The sequence below is a fragment of the Callorhinchus milii genome, unplaced genomic scaffold (assembly GCF_018977255.1).
Source record: "Callorhinchus milii isolate IMCB2004 unplaced genomic scaffold, IMCB_Cmil_1.0 Scaffold19, whole genome shotgun sequence".
NCBI lineage: Eukaryota > Metazoa > Chordata > Chondrichthyes > Chimaeriformes > Callorhinchidae > Callorhinchus > Callorhinchus milii.
The window spans coordinates 10,523,875-10,541,936 of record NW_024704760.1 but is presented as its reverse complement, the minus strand read 5'-3'; the positions used below and the strand labels follow the sequence as shown (position 1 = coordinate 10,541,936).

Here is an 18,062-nt window from a genome sequence, read left to right as displayed (position 1 = left end):
CTACAAGGTGGATGCTTTACACCTGAACAGACCTGGGACCAATGTCTTCACAAGGAGGTTAACTATTGCTTTGGGGAAAGGATTAAACTCATTTTGAGGGGGAAGGATATCAGGATGTAGCATCAGGGAGGAAAAATAAGTTACATAGAGGACTGGGAGAGATGAATAGCAATGCAATAAGGAGTTGTCCAGTAAAAGGAGGGATTAGAAGGGGGAGAAATGCAGAACAGTCTAAGTCGGTCTTGGAGTGCATGTGCGTAATACATGGAGTGTGACAAATAAGATTGGCTCAAGTTGCCACATGGGGTTATGATGTAATGGCAATAACAGAGACCTGGCTCAACCAAGGGCAGGAATGGGAGTTGAATATTCCTGGCTACAATGCATTCAGGAGGGATAGGAAAGAAAAAAGGAGTGTGGGGGCAATATTGGTTAAAGAAAAGTTTATGGCCCTGGAAAGGGATGATGTACCGGAGGGTCCAAAAACAGAATCTATTTGGTTAGAGTTAAGGAGCAGACAAGGAGCTGTTACTATGTTATGTTGCTTCTCAGTTTTGCACCTTCCTCTTCCTCCACTCCCTTCTCGAACCCCTCCAAACGGGCTTTTGTGCTGCCCACAGCACTGAAACAGTCCTGGTCAAAGTGACAAATGACATTTCTGTCCATCTGCGACCAGGGTTACCTCTGCCTTCTCTGCTGCTTTTGACACCGTCGACCGCTCTATCCTCTCCACCACCTCCTCTCTCACCTCAACTTCCACGGCGCTGTCCTTGATTGGTTCAGATCGTACCTCTCACACCATCTGCACTTCATCTCCTCAAATGGTTTCTCCTCCAGCCCCCGGACTGTCTCATGCTGCGTTCCTCAGGGCTCTGTCCTTGGTCCCCTCCTCTTCAACATCTATCTGCTCCCACTTGGGGACATCATCCGCAGACATTAAGGGAGTGGCAGGAGAGGAAGGAGCGAAGCTGGGAAGCAACAACTCATTCTAGGAAACTGGAGAGGAAAGGGAGGATGGAGATGGGGCAGTAGTTTGAGAGCAGCGATGAATCAAAGGAGGAGTTTCTTGAAGATAGGAGTAATGATGGCGGTTTTTAGTTGGGTGGGAACATTGCAGTGGACTGGGAGAGGTTTATGATGTTTGTGAGTAGAAGGGCAAGGAGGTGGAGCTGTGAGGTAAGGAGAGGGGTAGGGATGGGGTCAAGGGAACAGGTGGTCGGTTTCATGTGGTTTACAGTGGTGGCAAGAGAGGAGTGGGAGACAGGTTTGAAGGTGTGGAGGGAGGGATGTGTAGGGGCTGGGGTCGGAGGGGGCGATGGGAGGGTGTAGCAGATGGAAGGGCAGAGGCAGTTGAGCGGAACCCCTCGACTTTGTCCAGCATCGCCTCGCTGTTTGCATTTGAGGTGGGGATGGGTGAGGCATGAGAGTGTGTGTGGGGGAGCTGATAGGTGATGGAGAAGAGGAGCCTGGGGTTGTTAAAAAAAAACATTGTCATCACCCCTATCCTTAAGAAACTCTCCCTGGACCCTTCTGTACTCCCTCACTACCGCCACATCTCCAACTTCCCTTTCCTATCCAAGGTCCTGGAACGAGCTGTTGCTTCACTCCTTCATTTCACACCACTTACTTCTCGAACCCCTCCAATCAGGTTTCCGTGCCCCCCACAGCACAGAAACAGCCCGGGTCAAGGTAACAAATGACATTCTATCCATCTGCGACCAGGGCTCCTTCTGCCTTCTCGTCCTCCTTGACCTCTCTGCTGCTTTCGACATCGTCGACCACTCTATCCTCATCCACCACCTTCCCTCTCACCTCAACCTTCATGGCTTTGTCCTTAACTGATTCAGATCGTACCTCTACACCACCTCCACTTCATCTCCACAAACAGCATCTCCTCTAACCCCCGGACCATCCCCTTCAGCGTTCCTCATGGATCTGTGCTTGTGCTTCAATATCTATATGCTCCTTCTTGGTGACATCATCCACAGATATGGGGTCAACTTCTACAAGTGTCCAGAATGATACCCAACTCTACCTCTCTGCCTCCCCCTCGACTCCAGGACCACTGCTGTCCTGACTGAATGTCTGTCAAACATCAAGTCCTGGATGAGAGCTAACTTTCTTCAGTTGAACGTCAACAAGACCGAGGCTCTCCTGGTTGGCTCCTGTCAGGTCCTATCTTTCACACCGCCTCCACTTTATTTCAGCTAACGGCTTCACCTCCAGCCCCCGCACCATCTTGTGTGGTGTTCCTCAGGGCTCTGTCCTCGGTCCCCTCCTCGTCACCCTCTACATGCTCCCCTTTGGTGACATCATCCTCAGACATGGGGTAAATTTCCACATGTATGTTTATGGCACTCAACTCTATCTCTCTGCCTCCACCCTCAACTCCAGGACTGCTGGCGACCTGTCTGACATCAAGTCCTGGAGAAGGCCCTGCTGATTGGCTTGCGCCAGCGCCTCCGCGCCTCGTGCACTGGCAGCTTCAGCATCCATGGCTGCACACTCAACCTCACCAGCCAGTCTTGTTTGTCCCCGAACTGTTCTTTTTCCCCCACATCCACGCCATGACCGGCACTGCCTACCACCACCTCTGCAACATTGCCAGACTCTGCCACTGCCTCACCCCTCAGGCTGCCGAAACCCTCACCCACTCATTCGTCACATCAAGGCTCGATTATGGAAAATCCCTGCTCATCAGCCTTCCCAACACTTCCCTTAAGATAACATAACATGTAGGAGCAGGAGTAGGCCATTCGGCCCTTCGAGCCTGCCCCACCATTCAATCATGGCTGATCTTCTAATCTAACTCCAGCTAATAACCTGACCCTGACTTATTCCCATATCCCTTAATCCCTTTTGCAACAAGTAATCTATCTATCTCAGTCTTGAATATGTTCAAGGACTGAACGTCAACAGCCCTTTGGGGTAGTGAGTTCCACACATTCACTGCCCTTTGAGTGAAGTTCTTCCTCAACTCAGTGCGAAAGGGCTGCCTCTGATTTTAAGGTTGTGACCCCTGGTTTTAGTTTCTCCAACTGGGGAAACAATCTCCCACTATCTACTCTATCATGCCCTTTGATGATCTTATTGGTTTCCATAAGATCCCTTTAATTCTTCTATATTCTAGAGAATATAGGCCAAATTGGTCAGCCTATCCTCATAAGTAAACCCGTTCATCCCTGGTACTAACTTAGTAAATCTACGCTGCACCCCCTCCAAGGCAAGTACATCCTTCCTTAAATAAGGAGACCAAAACTGCACACAGTAGTCCAAGTGTGGTCTCACCAGGGCCCTATACAGTTGCAGCAAGACTTCCCTACTCTTATACTCTAATCCTTTCATAATGAATGCTAACATACCGTTCGCCTTCCTAATTGCTGCTGCACCTGCAGACTAACTTTCTGTGATTGGTGTACAAGGACACCCAAGTCCCTCTGGACGCTAACACATTCCAATCTCTCCCCTTCTAAAAAATAACCCGCTCTACTGTTTTTGCTACGTAGGTGGATGACTTTGCACTTCCCTACATTATACTTCATCTGCCACCTACCTGCCCAATCACCTAACCTATCTATGTCTCGCTGCATTTTTTTAATGTCGTCCTCTGTGTTGACACTTCCTCCTAGTTTTGTGTCATCTGCGAATTTAGATATATTAACTTCGATGTCCTCATCTAGATCGTTGATGTAGATGGTAAATAGCTGAGGCCCAAGGACTGATCCTTGTGGCACTCCACTAGTCACATCCCGCCAATCTGAAAAGGACCCGTTTATCCCTACTCTTTGTTTCCTACCCGTTAACCATTCCCCAATCCACGTTAATATGCTCCCCCCAATTCCATGGGCCCTTATCTTTTGGACTAACCTTTTATGCGGCACCTTATCGAATGCCTTCTGGAAGTCCAAATAGACCACATCCACTGATTCACCCTTATAGTTTACTGGAAATATCCTCAAAAAACTCTATGAGATTTGTCAAACATGACTTCCCTTTTGTAAAGCCATGTTGACTTGGCCTAATTATATTGTGCCCTAAATACCGCACTACCACATCCTTAATCAGTGATTCTAAAATTGTTCTATAACTGATGTGAAACTAACTGCCTATAGTTCCCCATCTTTTCCTTTCCACCTTTTTTAAATAGTGGTGTGACATTTGCGATCTTCCAATCCATGGGGACTGTTCCAGAATCCAAGGAATTTTGGAAGATCAGACATAAGGCCTCCACTATCTCATAAGCTCCTCTTTTAAAACCCTGGGATGCAAGCCATCCGGACCAGGGGATTTGTCACTTTTTAGTGCTAACAGTTTCCCAGCACCAATTCTCTACTAATGAAAATTTCCCTAAGTTGCTCCCTGTCCTTATCCCTTTGGTGCATCTCTATTGTTGGCAGACTGGTTGTGTCTTCTCGGGTGAAGACAGATGCAAAGTACCCATTTAGGGACTCTGCCATGTCCTTATCCCCCATTACAACTTCTCCCGTCTCTGACTGAAGTGGACCTACATTTACCCTCACAGCCTATTCCTCTTAATGTATTTGTAAAACCTTTTACAATCAGACTTAATGTTCCCAGCGAGCTTACCCTCATACTCCTTTTTCTCGCTCTTAATGAGTTTTTTAGTTTTATTTTGCTGGTTTCTAAAACTCTCCCAATCTTCAGATTTGCTGCTTTTCTTGGCAGTTTTATAAGCCTTTTCTTTTAATTTGATGCTTTCCCTAACTGCTCTAGTTAGCCACGGATGAATTGCTTTCCCTTTGGTACTCTTATTCCGGAAGGGAATATGCGACCGCTGAGAATTTTGCACTACATCCTTAAATATTTGCCACTGTCGGTCTACATTTTTACCTCTTAATCTTATTCTCCAGTCTATTTTACCTAAATCTTTTCTCATGCCTACAAAATTAGCCGTATTTAAATTCAGAATACTTGCCTTCACAAGCCGCAGATAATCCAAAACTCTGCAGCTCGTGTACTCTCATGCACCAATCTCCGTGACCCATCACTCCCATCCTCGCCTAACTCCATTGGTTCCCAATCCCTCAGTTTTCACTTTCAAGGCCATCCATGGCCTTTCCCCCTCCCACCTCTCTGACTGCTGACTCCCTGTCAACCTCCTTAGCAACATATCTCCATGTCTCCCGCCCAACCGCCAATACCATCGGTGGCCGAGCTTTCAGCCTCTCTGCCACCACAGTCCCTTCATCTCTTCCTCGTCCTCACCACCTTCAAGACCCACCTCAAGACCCTCATCTTCGACTGTGCTTTTGATCTCCCTGCTTCCCCCCCTAACCCCCAACTGAGTCCTGTAGCTCAGTGGTTAGAGCACTCGCTTTACAAGCGAGAGACCTGAGTTCAATTCCAGGCAGGTCAGGGCGAAACCTTGGGCAAGTTTCCTTACTCCACACAGAGCCTAATAATAATCCCTCCAAAACCAAAAAAAACAATAATAAATTGGTCATTTTCAATCTACGACTGTTTGTGGGACATTGCTGTGCGCAATTGGCTGCCGCGTTTGCCCACAAATATACAGTCAATTCACTTTACAGTGTGTTCTGTGAAGCGCTTTGGGACGTCCTCCCGACATGAAAAGCGCTATATCAAATGCAAGGATTATTATTATTATTATTATTACTAACCTCTCCCACCCCGACCCCCAGCTCAGGTCGGAAACTCTGTCTGACCAGCGCCTTGGAATGTCTTCGCAATGTGAAAGGCGCTATACAAATGTAATTTTGTTGTTGTTAGGTGTATACTATAGACCACTATATATTGGGAAGGAGATAGACGAGCAAATCTGCAGCAGATTTCAGAACGATGCAAAACCAATAGAGTAGTGATAATGAGGGTCTTCAATAGATTGGCAAAATAGCAGTGTAAAGGGCAAGGAGGGGGAAAGATTTCTGAAATATGTGCAGGATAACTTTCTGAATCAGTATGTTTACAGCCCAACGAGGAAGGAAACAATGCTCGATCTAGTTCTGGAGAATGAAGTGGGGCAAGTGGAGCAGGTTTCAGTAGGAGAGCATCTGGACAACAGTGATCACAACATCATTAGGTTTAGAGTACTTATGGAAAGTGACAAGGAACAATCAAAGGTGAAGACACTCAACTGGAAGAGACTAATTTCAGTGAGTTAAAAAGGAACCTAGCCAAGATGGTTTGGAAAGAAAGACTGACAGGTAAAACAGCTAATGAGCAATGTGAAGTCTTCAAAGAGGAGATAGTTCGGGGACAGAACAAATACATTCCCACAAATGGGAAAGGTAGAACATCCAAACCTCTCTGGATGATGTTGTTGTTTTTGCAAGCTATGCGGTTTTAGCGGGTTAGACTCCAGCAGTACCCCAATGCACACTCTGGAGTCCCCAAATCTTGCCTCTTGCCAACCTGCAGCTAATACTTTCTAGAATTCGGTAAACAGAGTGTGTCCCTCCAGGGAGAGAGAGTGCATTCCACTCCAACAATCTATCTCTTGAATTTCTACATGGAATGCATGGAAATCTTTGCTTGGCTTGGATACACTTAAGCACGGTGATGGGTTTCTGCATGTGTCAGATACCCAACTGACTAAAAAAAAGAATGAATGTTGTATTTGTTGTTAAGTTTGAATTTCATAAAATAGCCAAGGATATTTTGTTCACCAGGTATTTTGCCAAGTCAATTCTGAATAGTCTTATCAGCATTCCCTGTTGCACCAAGGATTATAGAAACAACTTTTTATTTTATATTGCCACCTATATTTGCATTCAATTTATAGATTGATATATTTCCTGATCTTAACTTACTTCCTTATTGGAGTCCTATAATGTATGTGTTACAGCAGTCTCCTCATGGACCCGGGTATGTTCAGGCAGTGCAAAACCTAAGGCAAGTTTCCTTACTCCGCACACCTCTGTTTACCTAGCAGTAAGTAGGAATCCAGTTGTTAGTCAATCAGTGGATCGCTTTTCCGAAGCTAATAATCAATCCCAATTGTTGATACTCCATCATCATGGTGGAAACTAACTTCAGTCTGGATACTATCCTGAGGGACTGCATTTAAAAAGGCTAAAGGGCACTCTGGTCAAGTTTGTCACATTTCAAGGACAGCAAGGTCCCTAATCAGGTCAAGCTTGCGACACATAAGACCTGTGTGCAAACACGTCTTATACACTGCAGGTCCTTTATCTCATAGGCCCTTTATGGAACCAGGCTCTTGGGGATACAGTGGGGAGACTTCCTCTGACCCATTTGTAAAGTTCAGCATCAAGCCATGAGGTGGATTTGTGGCAAAAATGGGAAGCGGCTGTGGGGAGGAGAGTGTTAGGCGCAGGTTGACAAGAACCAAGGTGCAGAGCCCTTGAGTGTGCATCAGGGTACCTGTTGATTTTTACCAATTGCAACCGCAGAGCTAATCATTTCGAAACATTGCCTCACAAGCTTTTTGCTGGGAGAAGCCTATGCATTACAGCTTTGTTGTATTTACATGAGCCGAGTGGGAAGAATCACTGTTGCCTGTGACCAGATGACTCCTCCATTTTCTGTCGATGAGCCATTTGAACAGGTCTATCAAATACTGTGCCATGGGGTTTGTGGACACGTCTGTCTCACAAAGAAGATCATCACAGAGGATTGCCTTGATTCTATGATTCCATTGCTAAGCAACAACCGTGGATCCAACTCAGCTCCCAGAAGACTCTGCTCACACCCTTACCCCAGGAAAGTAGGGGTTAATCTACTGGAAATAACTCATCCATAAATTCTGGATGATTGGCCTATTGGGACATCTCTCTTTTACTATATAAATGAAAATCTATCCAATATCTGGGATTCAGTCCACCCTATGCTTCTCACCATGAAGAGATATCACAGCTTTTCAGAAAAGGTGTATCAACCAGACACAATATTCCAGATAATGTACATTTACTACCCTTTTCTGGCTGTTATTGGTGTTCCAGGTATGTATTTTTTTTAAAAAAATTAGTCTTCTACATGTCTGAAAATGTACTGAAACTATTTTGCTTTATCAGTCACATATGGAGATGGAGAATACTTAACTGATCAAGATTTATTTTACTTTCTTAGCATTCAGAGCACCCCAAATTTGGAGAATTCTTAAATAGAGAAGTTCAAATAATGTTCAGAAAATCAGCTTCTAAACGAAGAATTAATTCAACAATTTACCAAATTCTGAATATCCAAATCGCTGCTAATATAGAAATATAAACGCAGATGCAATATCTTCTCCATTGTTGCTTTCATATTATCACCTAAATTTACACCATAGACGGAGACCATTTGGCCCAATGAGATTGCACGGTCTCTCAGCAACGTGCTCTGCCTTAACCACTGCCTGACCTTGAAGCCTCTTTTCCTATGATAGATATATTATTTCAGTATCACCCTAGAATCAATTCAGACATATTGTATTTTTGTGAATTTAAATGTTTCCATTATTTTGTTGGAGATTCATAATTTCACTAACCGGAACAATTTGATTGGACAGATCTCTGCCGTTGATAGGCATAAAAGACAATGTGCCTCAATATGTTTAATCAGCAAGCAGTTTTAAATGCTTTCCATCGTCTCCTACTTTGTATTAGTGGAAAATCATCATGGTAATTAAATGAGAAGTAAAATGAAGACTACAGTGCTACAATATAAATTTAGTTATTTGGAAATCAATCGCACTTCATTACTTGTGACAACTTAATGGAGAGTAAGTGAAACTGTAATTATCTGAATCATGTTCAAGGATAACTCTGACATACTGTGCTTTCTCTGTATCTCTTCCGTTATCTTATCCATCAACTTCAACTGTGTTCTCATTAACATTATAAAATTGAATGCATTTGATATAGCGATATTCACGGCTGGAGGAATTCTTGAAGCGCATCAGTGGAGTCCTGTAGCTCAGTGGTTAGAGCACTCGCCTCGCAAGCGAGAGGATGTGGGTTTGATTCATGGGCAGAGTGAAATGTTAGGCAAGTTTCCTTACTCCATACACCTCTGTTTACCAAGCAGTAAGTTTCCGGAGGTAATAATCCCTTCAAATAGTAATAATAATTATAATAATTTGGTCACTCAATCCATGACTGTTTGTGGGACGCTGATGAGTGCAATAGGGTGTCGCGTCTCTCCCATAAAATATACAGTCCACTTTACAGTATATTCTGTGAAGTACTTTGATATGTCTCGAGGACGTGATAAGGCGCTACATCAAATGCAAGGATTATCATTATTATGATTATACACTGAAAATTGTAGTAACTGTATATTTTGTAGGTGAAGGTAGCAGACAAATTGCGCATTACAGGAACCTACCGACAGGCATCAAGTGAATGATCACTATTTGCTGTTGGCCAAGACACAGGGAGAAAGTCCCTTTTATTTTCCAATAGTGTCACAGGTTTACCTGAACATGCAGACCAATTCTTGAGTTAACATCTCAAAAAATAAGAGCACCTTTAGGAACCTGGTTGTTAATGGATTGGCGAATGGCTTTTCCGGGGGTAATAATCCCTTGAAAAAAATAATAAATAAATAATAATTTAATGACTTAATCCACGACTAATTGTGGGACACTGATGTGCACAATTGGCGGCTGTGTTTCTACCACAAAATGCACCGTATGTTCTATGAAGCGCTTTGAGACGTCTCCACGATGCGATAAGACGCTGCATCAAATGCAAGGATTATTATTGTTTTATTAATACTCCCTCAGCACAGCACTCAATGCGAACCTAGAGAGTGAGTTCCAAGCCTGACTAGGGTTTTAACTGAAGTTCAATACAAATATAAGCCATTTTTTACCATATAATATTTGTTCCGTAGGAATAGCAACAGGTATTTTATTTCTAGGTGAGAGGTATGGGGTTGATAATATTTTATGGATTATATATTTGAAGCGATGTAGGTGCATATAAAAAAGAACAGTTTATCTCAGAATTCAAAATGGTTGGATTGTTTACAATGCATTGACCTATTCTGCCTTGATGATACATTTGTGCTGATCCCATGCTTTTGGTGAGAATTGGGCAGAAATTGACTTGTTTCTTTCTTACAGTTAATTTAATTGCGATTGTGATCCTATCCCAGGGAAAGTGTGGTCTCTCCAAATGCATCTCTCGTTATGTGGTGTCTATGTCAGCAGCCGATCTCCTGGTTATTATCAGTGATGTGATATTGACTCGACTGAATTTTCTCTATTTCCCAATTTGCTTCCTGGACCTCACTCCGGTGTGTTCGCTCGGGACCAGTCTACTTTGTGCAACCACTGATGCCTCTGTGTGGCTAACAGTGGCCTTCACCTTTGATCGCTTTGTAGCTATTTGCTGTCAGAAGCTGAAAAAGAAATATTGCACCAAGAGAACAGCGGCTGTGGTGATAGGAACGGTTTGTGCTCTGAGCTCTTTCAGGAACATTCCTTGGTATTTCACTTTTCAGCCTTGGTACATAATTGACAAGTTACCGTGGTTCTGCATGATAACACCAAGCTATTATGGTTCATGGGCCTGGGAAGCGTATTCCTGGTCATACACCTTACTAACTCCTTGCGCTTCCTTCGTTCTGATTTTGCTGCTCAACACCCTGACCATCAGACACATTTTAGCAGCAAACAGAGTCCGCAGGAGGCTTATCGGCAGTAACAGCACTGACAATGCTCATGACTCAGAGATGGTCAACAGGAAGAAATCCATTGTAATTCTCTTCGCTATATCCGGGAGTTTTATACTTTTGTGGATGACTTATGTTGCGTACTACTTATGTAGACAAATTGTAAACTACTATTCTTATTCTGGGAACAATGATCCAGTCTATGTTTTGTATGAGACTGGGTGGATGCTGCAGCTTCTCAGTAGCTGCACAAACACATGTATTTATGCTGTGACCCAGGCTAAATTCAGAGAGGAATTAAAAAACGCAGCTAAGTATCCAATAAAATTGATATGTAAACTGGCACATTAATGGAAAAACTGCTGCCCCCAAAACGTAACTGAATAGACATTAGTTTGTGTGAATCGCATTGCATTTGGTTTGTGTCCGAGGGATGTGCAGCCCATATCCACATCTCTGATTCCCTGTCAGGATGCGCCAAACGCATCCCATCCTTGCTCGGCTGCATTGGCTCCTAAAGCCCAAGTGGATTAAATGAAGGATCTTTGTTCTCTTGTTAAGATCCCTCCATGGTCTTGTCCCACGCTATCTCGGGAACCTCATTGACCCATACTGGCAGGTCCATTCCCTTCACTCAGCCAACACCGGTCGACTCCTCCACCTGCCGCTCTGTCCGCCCTGCTGCAATCGGTTGAGCTTTCAGCCAATTAACGCAAACACTCTGTAACTCCATTGCCAGGTACATCCGACATGTTCCCTCCCTCCCCTCAATTTCCATGTCCTTCTCAAAAGGTGAGTTGACTGTGGCTTTGGGCCATTTTCTCACTGTTCACCCTCCCCCCACCCACCCCCCCCTCCCTCCAACACCAACACTCAGATTGGGTACTCAACAACAAGAAATCATCTTCAGCCTATTGAGACTTTCACCCGACATACAGTATGTTCTGCTGATTGTGCTGTGGGGTGTGAGATGTGTGTGTGTGTGTGTGGGGGGGGGGTGAGGGGAGTCTATAGCAGCAGCATTGGGTGCCTCTCTGCAACTCTCATTCCAGTTTGGGATCCCATATGGCTGTGCCAAGGACTTTTAAGACGTCCTAAGGACAGAAAAGTCCCCATGTAAATCAAAATCCTTGTTCTTGTTGGGAAGAGGAAATGCAACCAGAATTCATGTTATTCATTTCTCTTCACTTCAACGACCTTCTGAAAGTTCAGATGTAGAGATCTTGTTTTTGTAAGGCAAATAAGAGGGGTTCAGATTATTGCCGAAGTACATTTATTAGGACATTCACTTTCCAGCGTTTATCTTTAGCATTTGATCAGAACCAGGAGCATGATAGTCCTTTCCCTTTCCCCTGCCCATCGTTAAATCAAACCTAGGTCTCTCCCTTGCGAGGCAAGTGCTCTAACCATTAAGGTATGGATCTCCAGCTACAGGCCTTACCCCACATCTTCCCCCCACCCCGTGAATAGACCCTTAAGTTGGACCACTTATATCAAAAGCCTTGAAAGGGCCCTTAAAATAACCAGACAGATATTCTACTGATCCATTTTTCAATCCACTCTCTAAAAGTATTCTGTTGGTGTCTGATTGGTTAGCAAAACAATAGGTGATAAATCAACAATGTATTCAAATTGTTGTACTGTTCAAAAAGTGACAAATAAATGTTTTTCACATATTTTAAAACATTAAATTCTACAGGAGTCAATATTCTGGATGCATATGCTATTGGACACAGTTTATCATGCTTGTGCTATCAATTTTTTTACTGCTTCAGTACAACGGGGGATCTTCCCCAGTAATGTTAGGTTGTCCTGCTAACTTTCTAGTCGTGTTTGTGATTTGCGAACACATTATTAGTGGTTTGTACGTTAGCAATGTTAACATTATTATTATTATTATCATGTGTTAACAATTTCTTTAAATCATACCCCTCTAGCTTTTTTATTGCATGAACAGCTACATGATCTGTTATTTTATTCCAAATTTTTGTGCCAGGTTTGACACTTTTTACTTGTCATGGAAGTTTGTTTGCAAAATCAATTATCACATGATATTTGTCCATCAGATCTGCACCAATGATGCTTAAATTGACTGGAGTGGTCATCAAAATACATGGCCATTTTATTTTTAAATGTTCCACTTGAAATGGAGTTGATTCCACCCCATATTGACAATTGCCTGTAAACCCACCTAATTGAGCAACTGTTTTAGATGCAAGCTACGAAATTCGTGGTTCTCTTTCATATATTCGTGGAGTCCTGTATCTCAGTGGTTAGAGAATTCGCTCGCAAGCGAGAGACCCGGGTTCGATTCCCGGGAGGGCGAAATGTTGGGCGAGTTTCCTTACTCCACACGCCACTGTTTAACTGGTAGTACACAGGAAACTGGTTGTTAGTAGATTGACGGATCACTGTTCCAGCGATATTAATCCCTAAAGAAACCCAATAATAATTTGGTCAGTGGTTGTGGTGGGACGTTGCTGTGCGCAATTGGCCGCTGTGTTTCGCCCACAAATATACACTTTACAGTCTATTCTGTGAAGCGCTTTGAGACGTCTCGAAGACGTGAAAAGCGCTATATCAAATGCCAGAATTATTATTGTAGCCATTCAGGAGGGCCCCAGTGACCAGCAATAATAGTTTAGGATGGCCTCCTGCCTCCCGCAGCACCGAGCGCTGTCTCCCATCTCCCCGCGGGATATATATGGGATGGGCGCGAGGCGCCAACATCGCACTCCCGGCTCTCCACCCGCGACCCCCTGAACATCAACCCCCCCCAACCCAACTTCTGCCCTCCTCCCTGATCACCACGTGACCGTGTTGCTGCTGTTGTTGTTGTCTGCAGTGTCTCTGTCCCCTCCTCTCCCAGGAAACCCTGAACGAGCTGACGTCACAAGAGCCCCTGAACGTGCCGACGTCACAAGGGCCCCCAACGTGATGACGTCACAGGAGCCCTGACGCACTCAGGCCTGAAAGCCGCCATGCTGATGGCGTCCGTGGCCCGCGGGCCGCTGCTCGGTCTTTCCTCCCGGTCCACACGGCTCGGCCTCCGCCCCGCCGCCGCCTCCTCGACCTCGACCTCCGCCCCGGACTCAGCCTCAGCCTCAGCCTCGCCCCCGGTGGCGCTGGTGACGGCCTCGAGCGAGGGGATCGGGCTGGCGGTGGCCCGGCGCTTGGCCAGGGACGGGGCTCACGTGATGCTGAGCAGCCGGCGGGCGGCCAAGGTGGAGCGGGCGGTGTCCGAGCTGCGGGCCGAGGGCCTGAGCGTGTCCGGGGTGGCCTGTCACGTGGGGCGGCGGGAGGAGCGGGAGCGGCTGGTGGCCGAGGCTCTGGCCCGCTTCGGGGCCATTGACATCCTGGTGTCTAACGCGGGGGTCAACCCCGCGCTGGGGGACACCCTGGACTGCACCGAGGAGCAGTGGGCCAAGATCTTCCAGGTCAACGTGACGGCGGCGGCGCTGCTGGCGGGGCTGGTGGTCCCCCACATGAAGCAGAGAGGGGGCGGCTGCATTGTGCTGGTGGGCTCCGTCGCGGCCTATCAGTCATTCCCGAACCTCGGGGCCTACGCGGTCAGCAAGACGGCTCTCCTGGGGCTGACCAGGGTGCTGGCCGAGGAGCTCGCCCCCGCCAACATCCGCGTCAACTGCGTGGCCCCCGGCCTCATCCGCACCAACTTCAGTGCCGCGCTGTGGTCCGAGCCGGACATTGTCAAGCCGGTCCTGGCCACCATCCCCGCGGGCAGGATGGGGCAGCCGAGGACTGCGCCGGGGCCGTGGCCTTCCTGTGCTCGCCCAGCGCGTCCTACATCACCGGGGAGACGGTGGTGGTCGCGGGCGGCATGAGGTCTAGGCTCTGAACGGGGGCTCGCTCTCGAAATCTGCCTGACCTGCACTGGGTTGTCCGCCCTGCACGGCAACCCCGGATGATCTGACCACATTGTTGTGTCAAATTAATATTACCTGCCAAGTGATTGAAAATAATTCGCCGTTGACATTGGCGGAAGTCAGTGATTGGTATTGAACAAGGAATCGAAGACCGTGAGACCGAGGAGGGACGATTACATCATCACAACAGAAGGATTTGCTCAGTGGAACAAGACCAAAGTGCAACCACTTCGCCTTCCACCGTCCTGGCAGTCGCATGACACGTCCTATCCCGAGAGATTATTTCCTAATAAAAGGAAATAAGAATTTCCAAATCTATATCATTTGTGCTTGAAAGAACCGGCACTTCCTGCTTCCACACATTTACTGCTCGCTCCCTGAAGTTGTATTTCCGCAGGTGTGCTGTGAATTTACCCCCATTCAATCGTAGGCCGTGTCAGATCTGTGCAGGAGCACATCTGGATAGTGTCTCTTCCTACCGACAGCACCGCAGGATCTTTAAACTCCGCCCCAGGGACAACAACAACAACAACTTGGATTTATATAGCGCCCTACAGAGTGCTTCACAGTAACGGATCCCGGGGCTGAGCCGTGTGGGAGGGGGAAGAAGGTGACCAATTTTCTCAATTGGAAGTTGCTTCCGGAAGAGAATTATTAAAGGGTGCGGGTGGTTATTACAATAATAATAATCCTTGCGTTTGATATTGCGCTTTTCACGTCTTCTCGACGTCCCAAAGCGCTTCACAGAATAGACTGTAAAGTGAATTGACTATTTGCAGGCGAAATGGGGCACCAATTGCGCACAGCAGCGTCCCACAAGCTGTCATGGATTGAAATTATTTTTTTTATGGGGATTATTAACAGTCTTTTTACTAATTTTTTACTAATTTTTAATAAGACAAGAGTAATAAATAATAATAAATAATGGTAAATAAAAATAATCAAATCTGGGTGTTGGAAAAATTTTCATTACTTTGAAAAATGGGGCGGGGGGATCCACATGTTGCAATTGCTGAAATAAAATCCATTCATTACAATAACTGACTCACCGTATCTGACAGACTCACTCACTGACTCGCACTGTACCTGACAAACTCACTCACTGACTCACACTGTACCTGACAGACTATCTCACTGACTCACACTGTACCTGACAGACTATCTCACTGACTCACACTGTATCCGACAGGCTCACTCACTGACTCACACTGTATCTGACAGGCTCTCACTCACTCATACTATCTGTCATGCTCTCTCATTGACTCACACTGTAGCTGACAGGATCTCTCTGACTCGCACTGTAGCTGACAGGCTGTCACTCACTGACTCAAACCACAGACTGTGGGCAAGAAGCTCAGGAAGGAGAGTTACTCCATCCACGTGTTCAAGGTGATGAAGCAGTTCATCCGGACCCCGGCATCTCCTCGAAGGACATGAACTCCTTTGTGAATGACATCTTTGAGCGTAACGCGCCTATGGCTTGCCCTCTGGCTCAGTACAACGAACGCTCAACCATCAAATATATATTTAGTACAACAAACACAAAACACTTTATTTGTTACCAGCTACAAAACATTACATTCCTTGTTGGGATAATCGTCTAAGCGGCGAGCGAATCCTGATGTCCCTATTATATATTATATATATATATATATGATGTTGGCCTCAGAGGGGTTGGGTTTAGCGCTGCTAAAAAAACGCTGTCCTCCCTCAATGCCATCCAATACGTGGTTATCCAGTTTTATCATGAGGGCCTCATGAGACAAGGGCAAAAATCTTGCAAAAGTCGATAAACACATCTTAAATGGGTTTCCCCTCAGCCTTACGATGTTCTGTGATCTCATGCAGAGCCACAACCAGTCCCGCATGTTCCTCACGAGGACAAGGCAGCCTGGTCCTTCCTCAAACAATGAGTCTCGAATGCGTGCGAGAGATGTGCAGTGACTACCTCTTCAAGGGTCATTGAAATCAGTGAGATCCCTCTGCAGTTATCAGTTTCACTTGGGTCACCCTTCTTGTGGATAGACACAACAATTGCTCTCTGGACACTGATGGGGTGTGGCCTCACAGAGATTCCTGGTGACCAGCGCTGTTGGCACCAGCTGCAGTTTCCTTACAACCTCACTTGCTGAAACAAGAAAGTCCTTGGTTACATCTTCTGTGGTCGAGTCCGCATTGTCAGCCCTCACGTAGAATCAGTCCTAGACATCATAGTCAGCCGCACACCTCACGTGGATGATTTTTTTTGGCCTGGTCACTCATAGCGCAAGGCACACTGACAGCTCCAATACTTCAGTTGGTCACCACATGACCAGCAACCCACCTTCAAAGTTCATAGGTTGCTCTCTTCACAGTAATGTGACGGCTTAATGGTCAGACGTTTCCCAAAGTACACCACAATTGATGAGCAGAGGATATGCCAAGCCATTTGGCACCTTGTGATTGATTGCCTTTCACTATGCCCTCCACCCTATTTTCTTCCCCCTCCTCTTGAAATTATCTCCACCATCTACCTAAGTCTCCTTAACTTGGCGATTACTCGGATTCCCACCATCTCGGACAATACTGTCACGGATAAATCCATCTCTGACAATTATGCTAGAGAAACACAAGAATTGTGAGGTTAATGTGCTAAACATAAGCTTTTGGATTACCAAATAAAACAGGTAGAGAATGGAATTTGAGGCGGGGAACAGTACTGTTCCTGGAAACATTTTGGGATTTTTCATCAATTGACTGATTTTACAAATAAATTTCGTGGAAATGTCACCACGTTTTTAATTCTGTTCTGAATTTATTCTGACCTATAACATATACAATTGTTTGTGCAGCAACTCAGGCCCTGAAGCATTGATCCGACTTTCATTGCCACAAAGGATAAGTAATATATGTAACACTGCGAATAATTTGTGTGAATATGAAGCAAATTAAAAATGTCAACTACAGTGATATGAAACTGACAGTTATCGTCAAAAGTAGCACAATTGATTTTCTTCGGTTCTGTAGCTCTGCGTCACTCTTATTCTCACCTTTGCTGTTTCCTCAAAGACTATTGAGGAGCGACTGGCCATCACTTGACTGAGAATATTGAGCCCCAAAATCCAAACAAATGGGGAAAGGGTGTTGTAATATTTTGAAGAATTGCATCCCTTTGGGTGAAGTGTAAAAGATTGGTTTTGGATTGTACCGCCAAGAAATATTATTAATGATATAAATCGGCTGAAAAAGGAAATACCAAGGAATACTTTTCAAACAGTTCAACTCACTGATTGTTGCTGTAACCAATGCTGCAATTTTTGGGGTCCAATACGTCATTTTCAGCTTCTGACAGCAAACAGCGATGAAACAATAAAAAGTGAAAACCACTGTAAACCGGACAGAACATTCAGTGGCTTCACTCACAGTACGGCTTTGACTCCACAAACCCAAGTTCAGTTTAGAAAAGTACGTGAGAAGAAAAAAGAGAAAAATCTTCTCCAATATCACATGTGTATGATGGCTACGGCAAGCAAGTCACCGGCTGCCGTAGCCACCATGTAAGATGTGACGCATTTTGAAAGACTTCACTTTCCTCGG

The 18,062-nt window shown here is 45.4% G+C and overlaps 1 protein-coding gene across 1 annotated transcript; it reads left to right on the top strand.

Moving 5' to 3' along the window:
* The first annotated feature begins 13,565 nt into the window (after window positions 1–13,565).
* On the top strand, window positions 13,566–15,024 carry LOC103186045 (dehydrogenase/reductase SDR family member 4-like). Its single transcript, XM_007904851.2, is given in 2 exon segments — window positions 13,566–14,355; window positions 14,358–15,024. Coding segments are annotated over 2 exon segments (873 nt in total). The 5' UTR covers window positions 13,566–13,583; the 3' UTR covers window positions 14,459–15,024.
* Window positions 15,025–18,062: the final 3,038 nt, after the last annotated feature.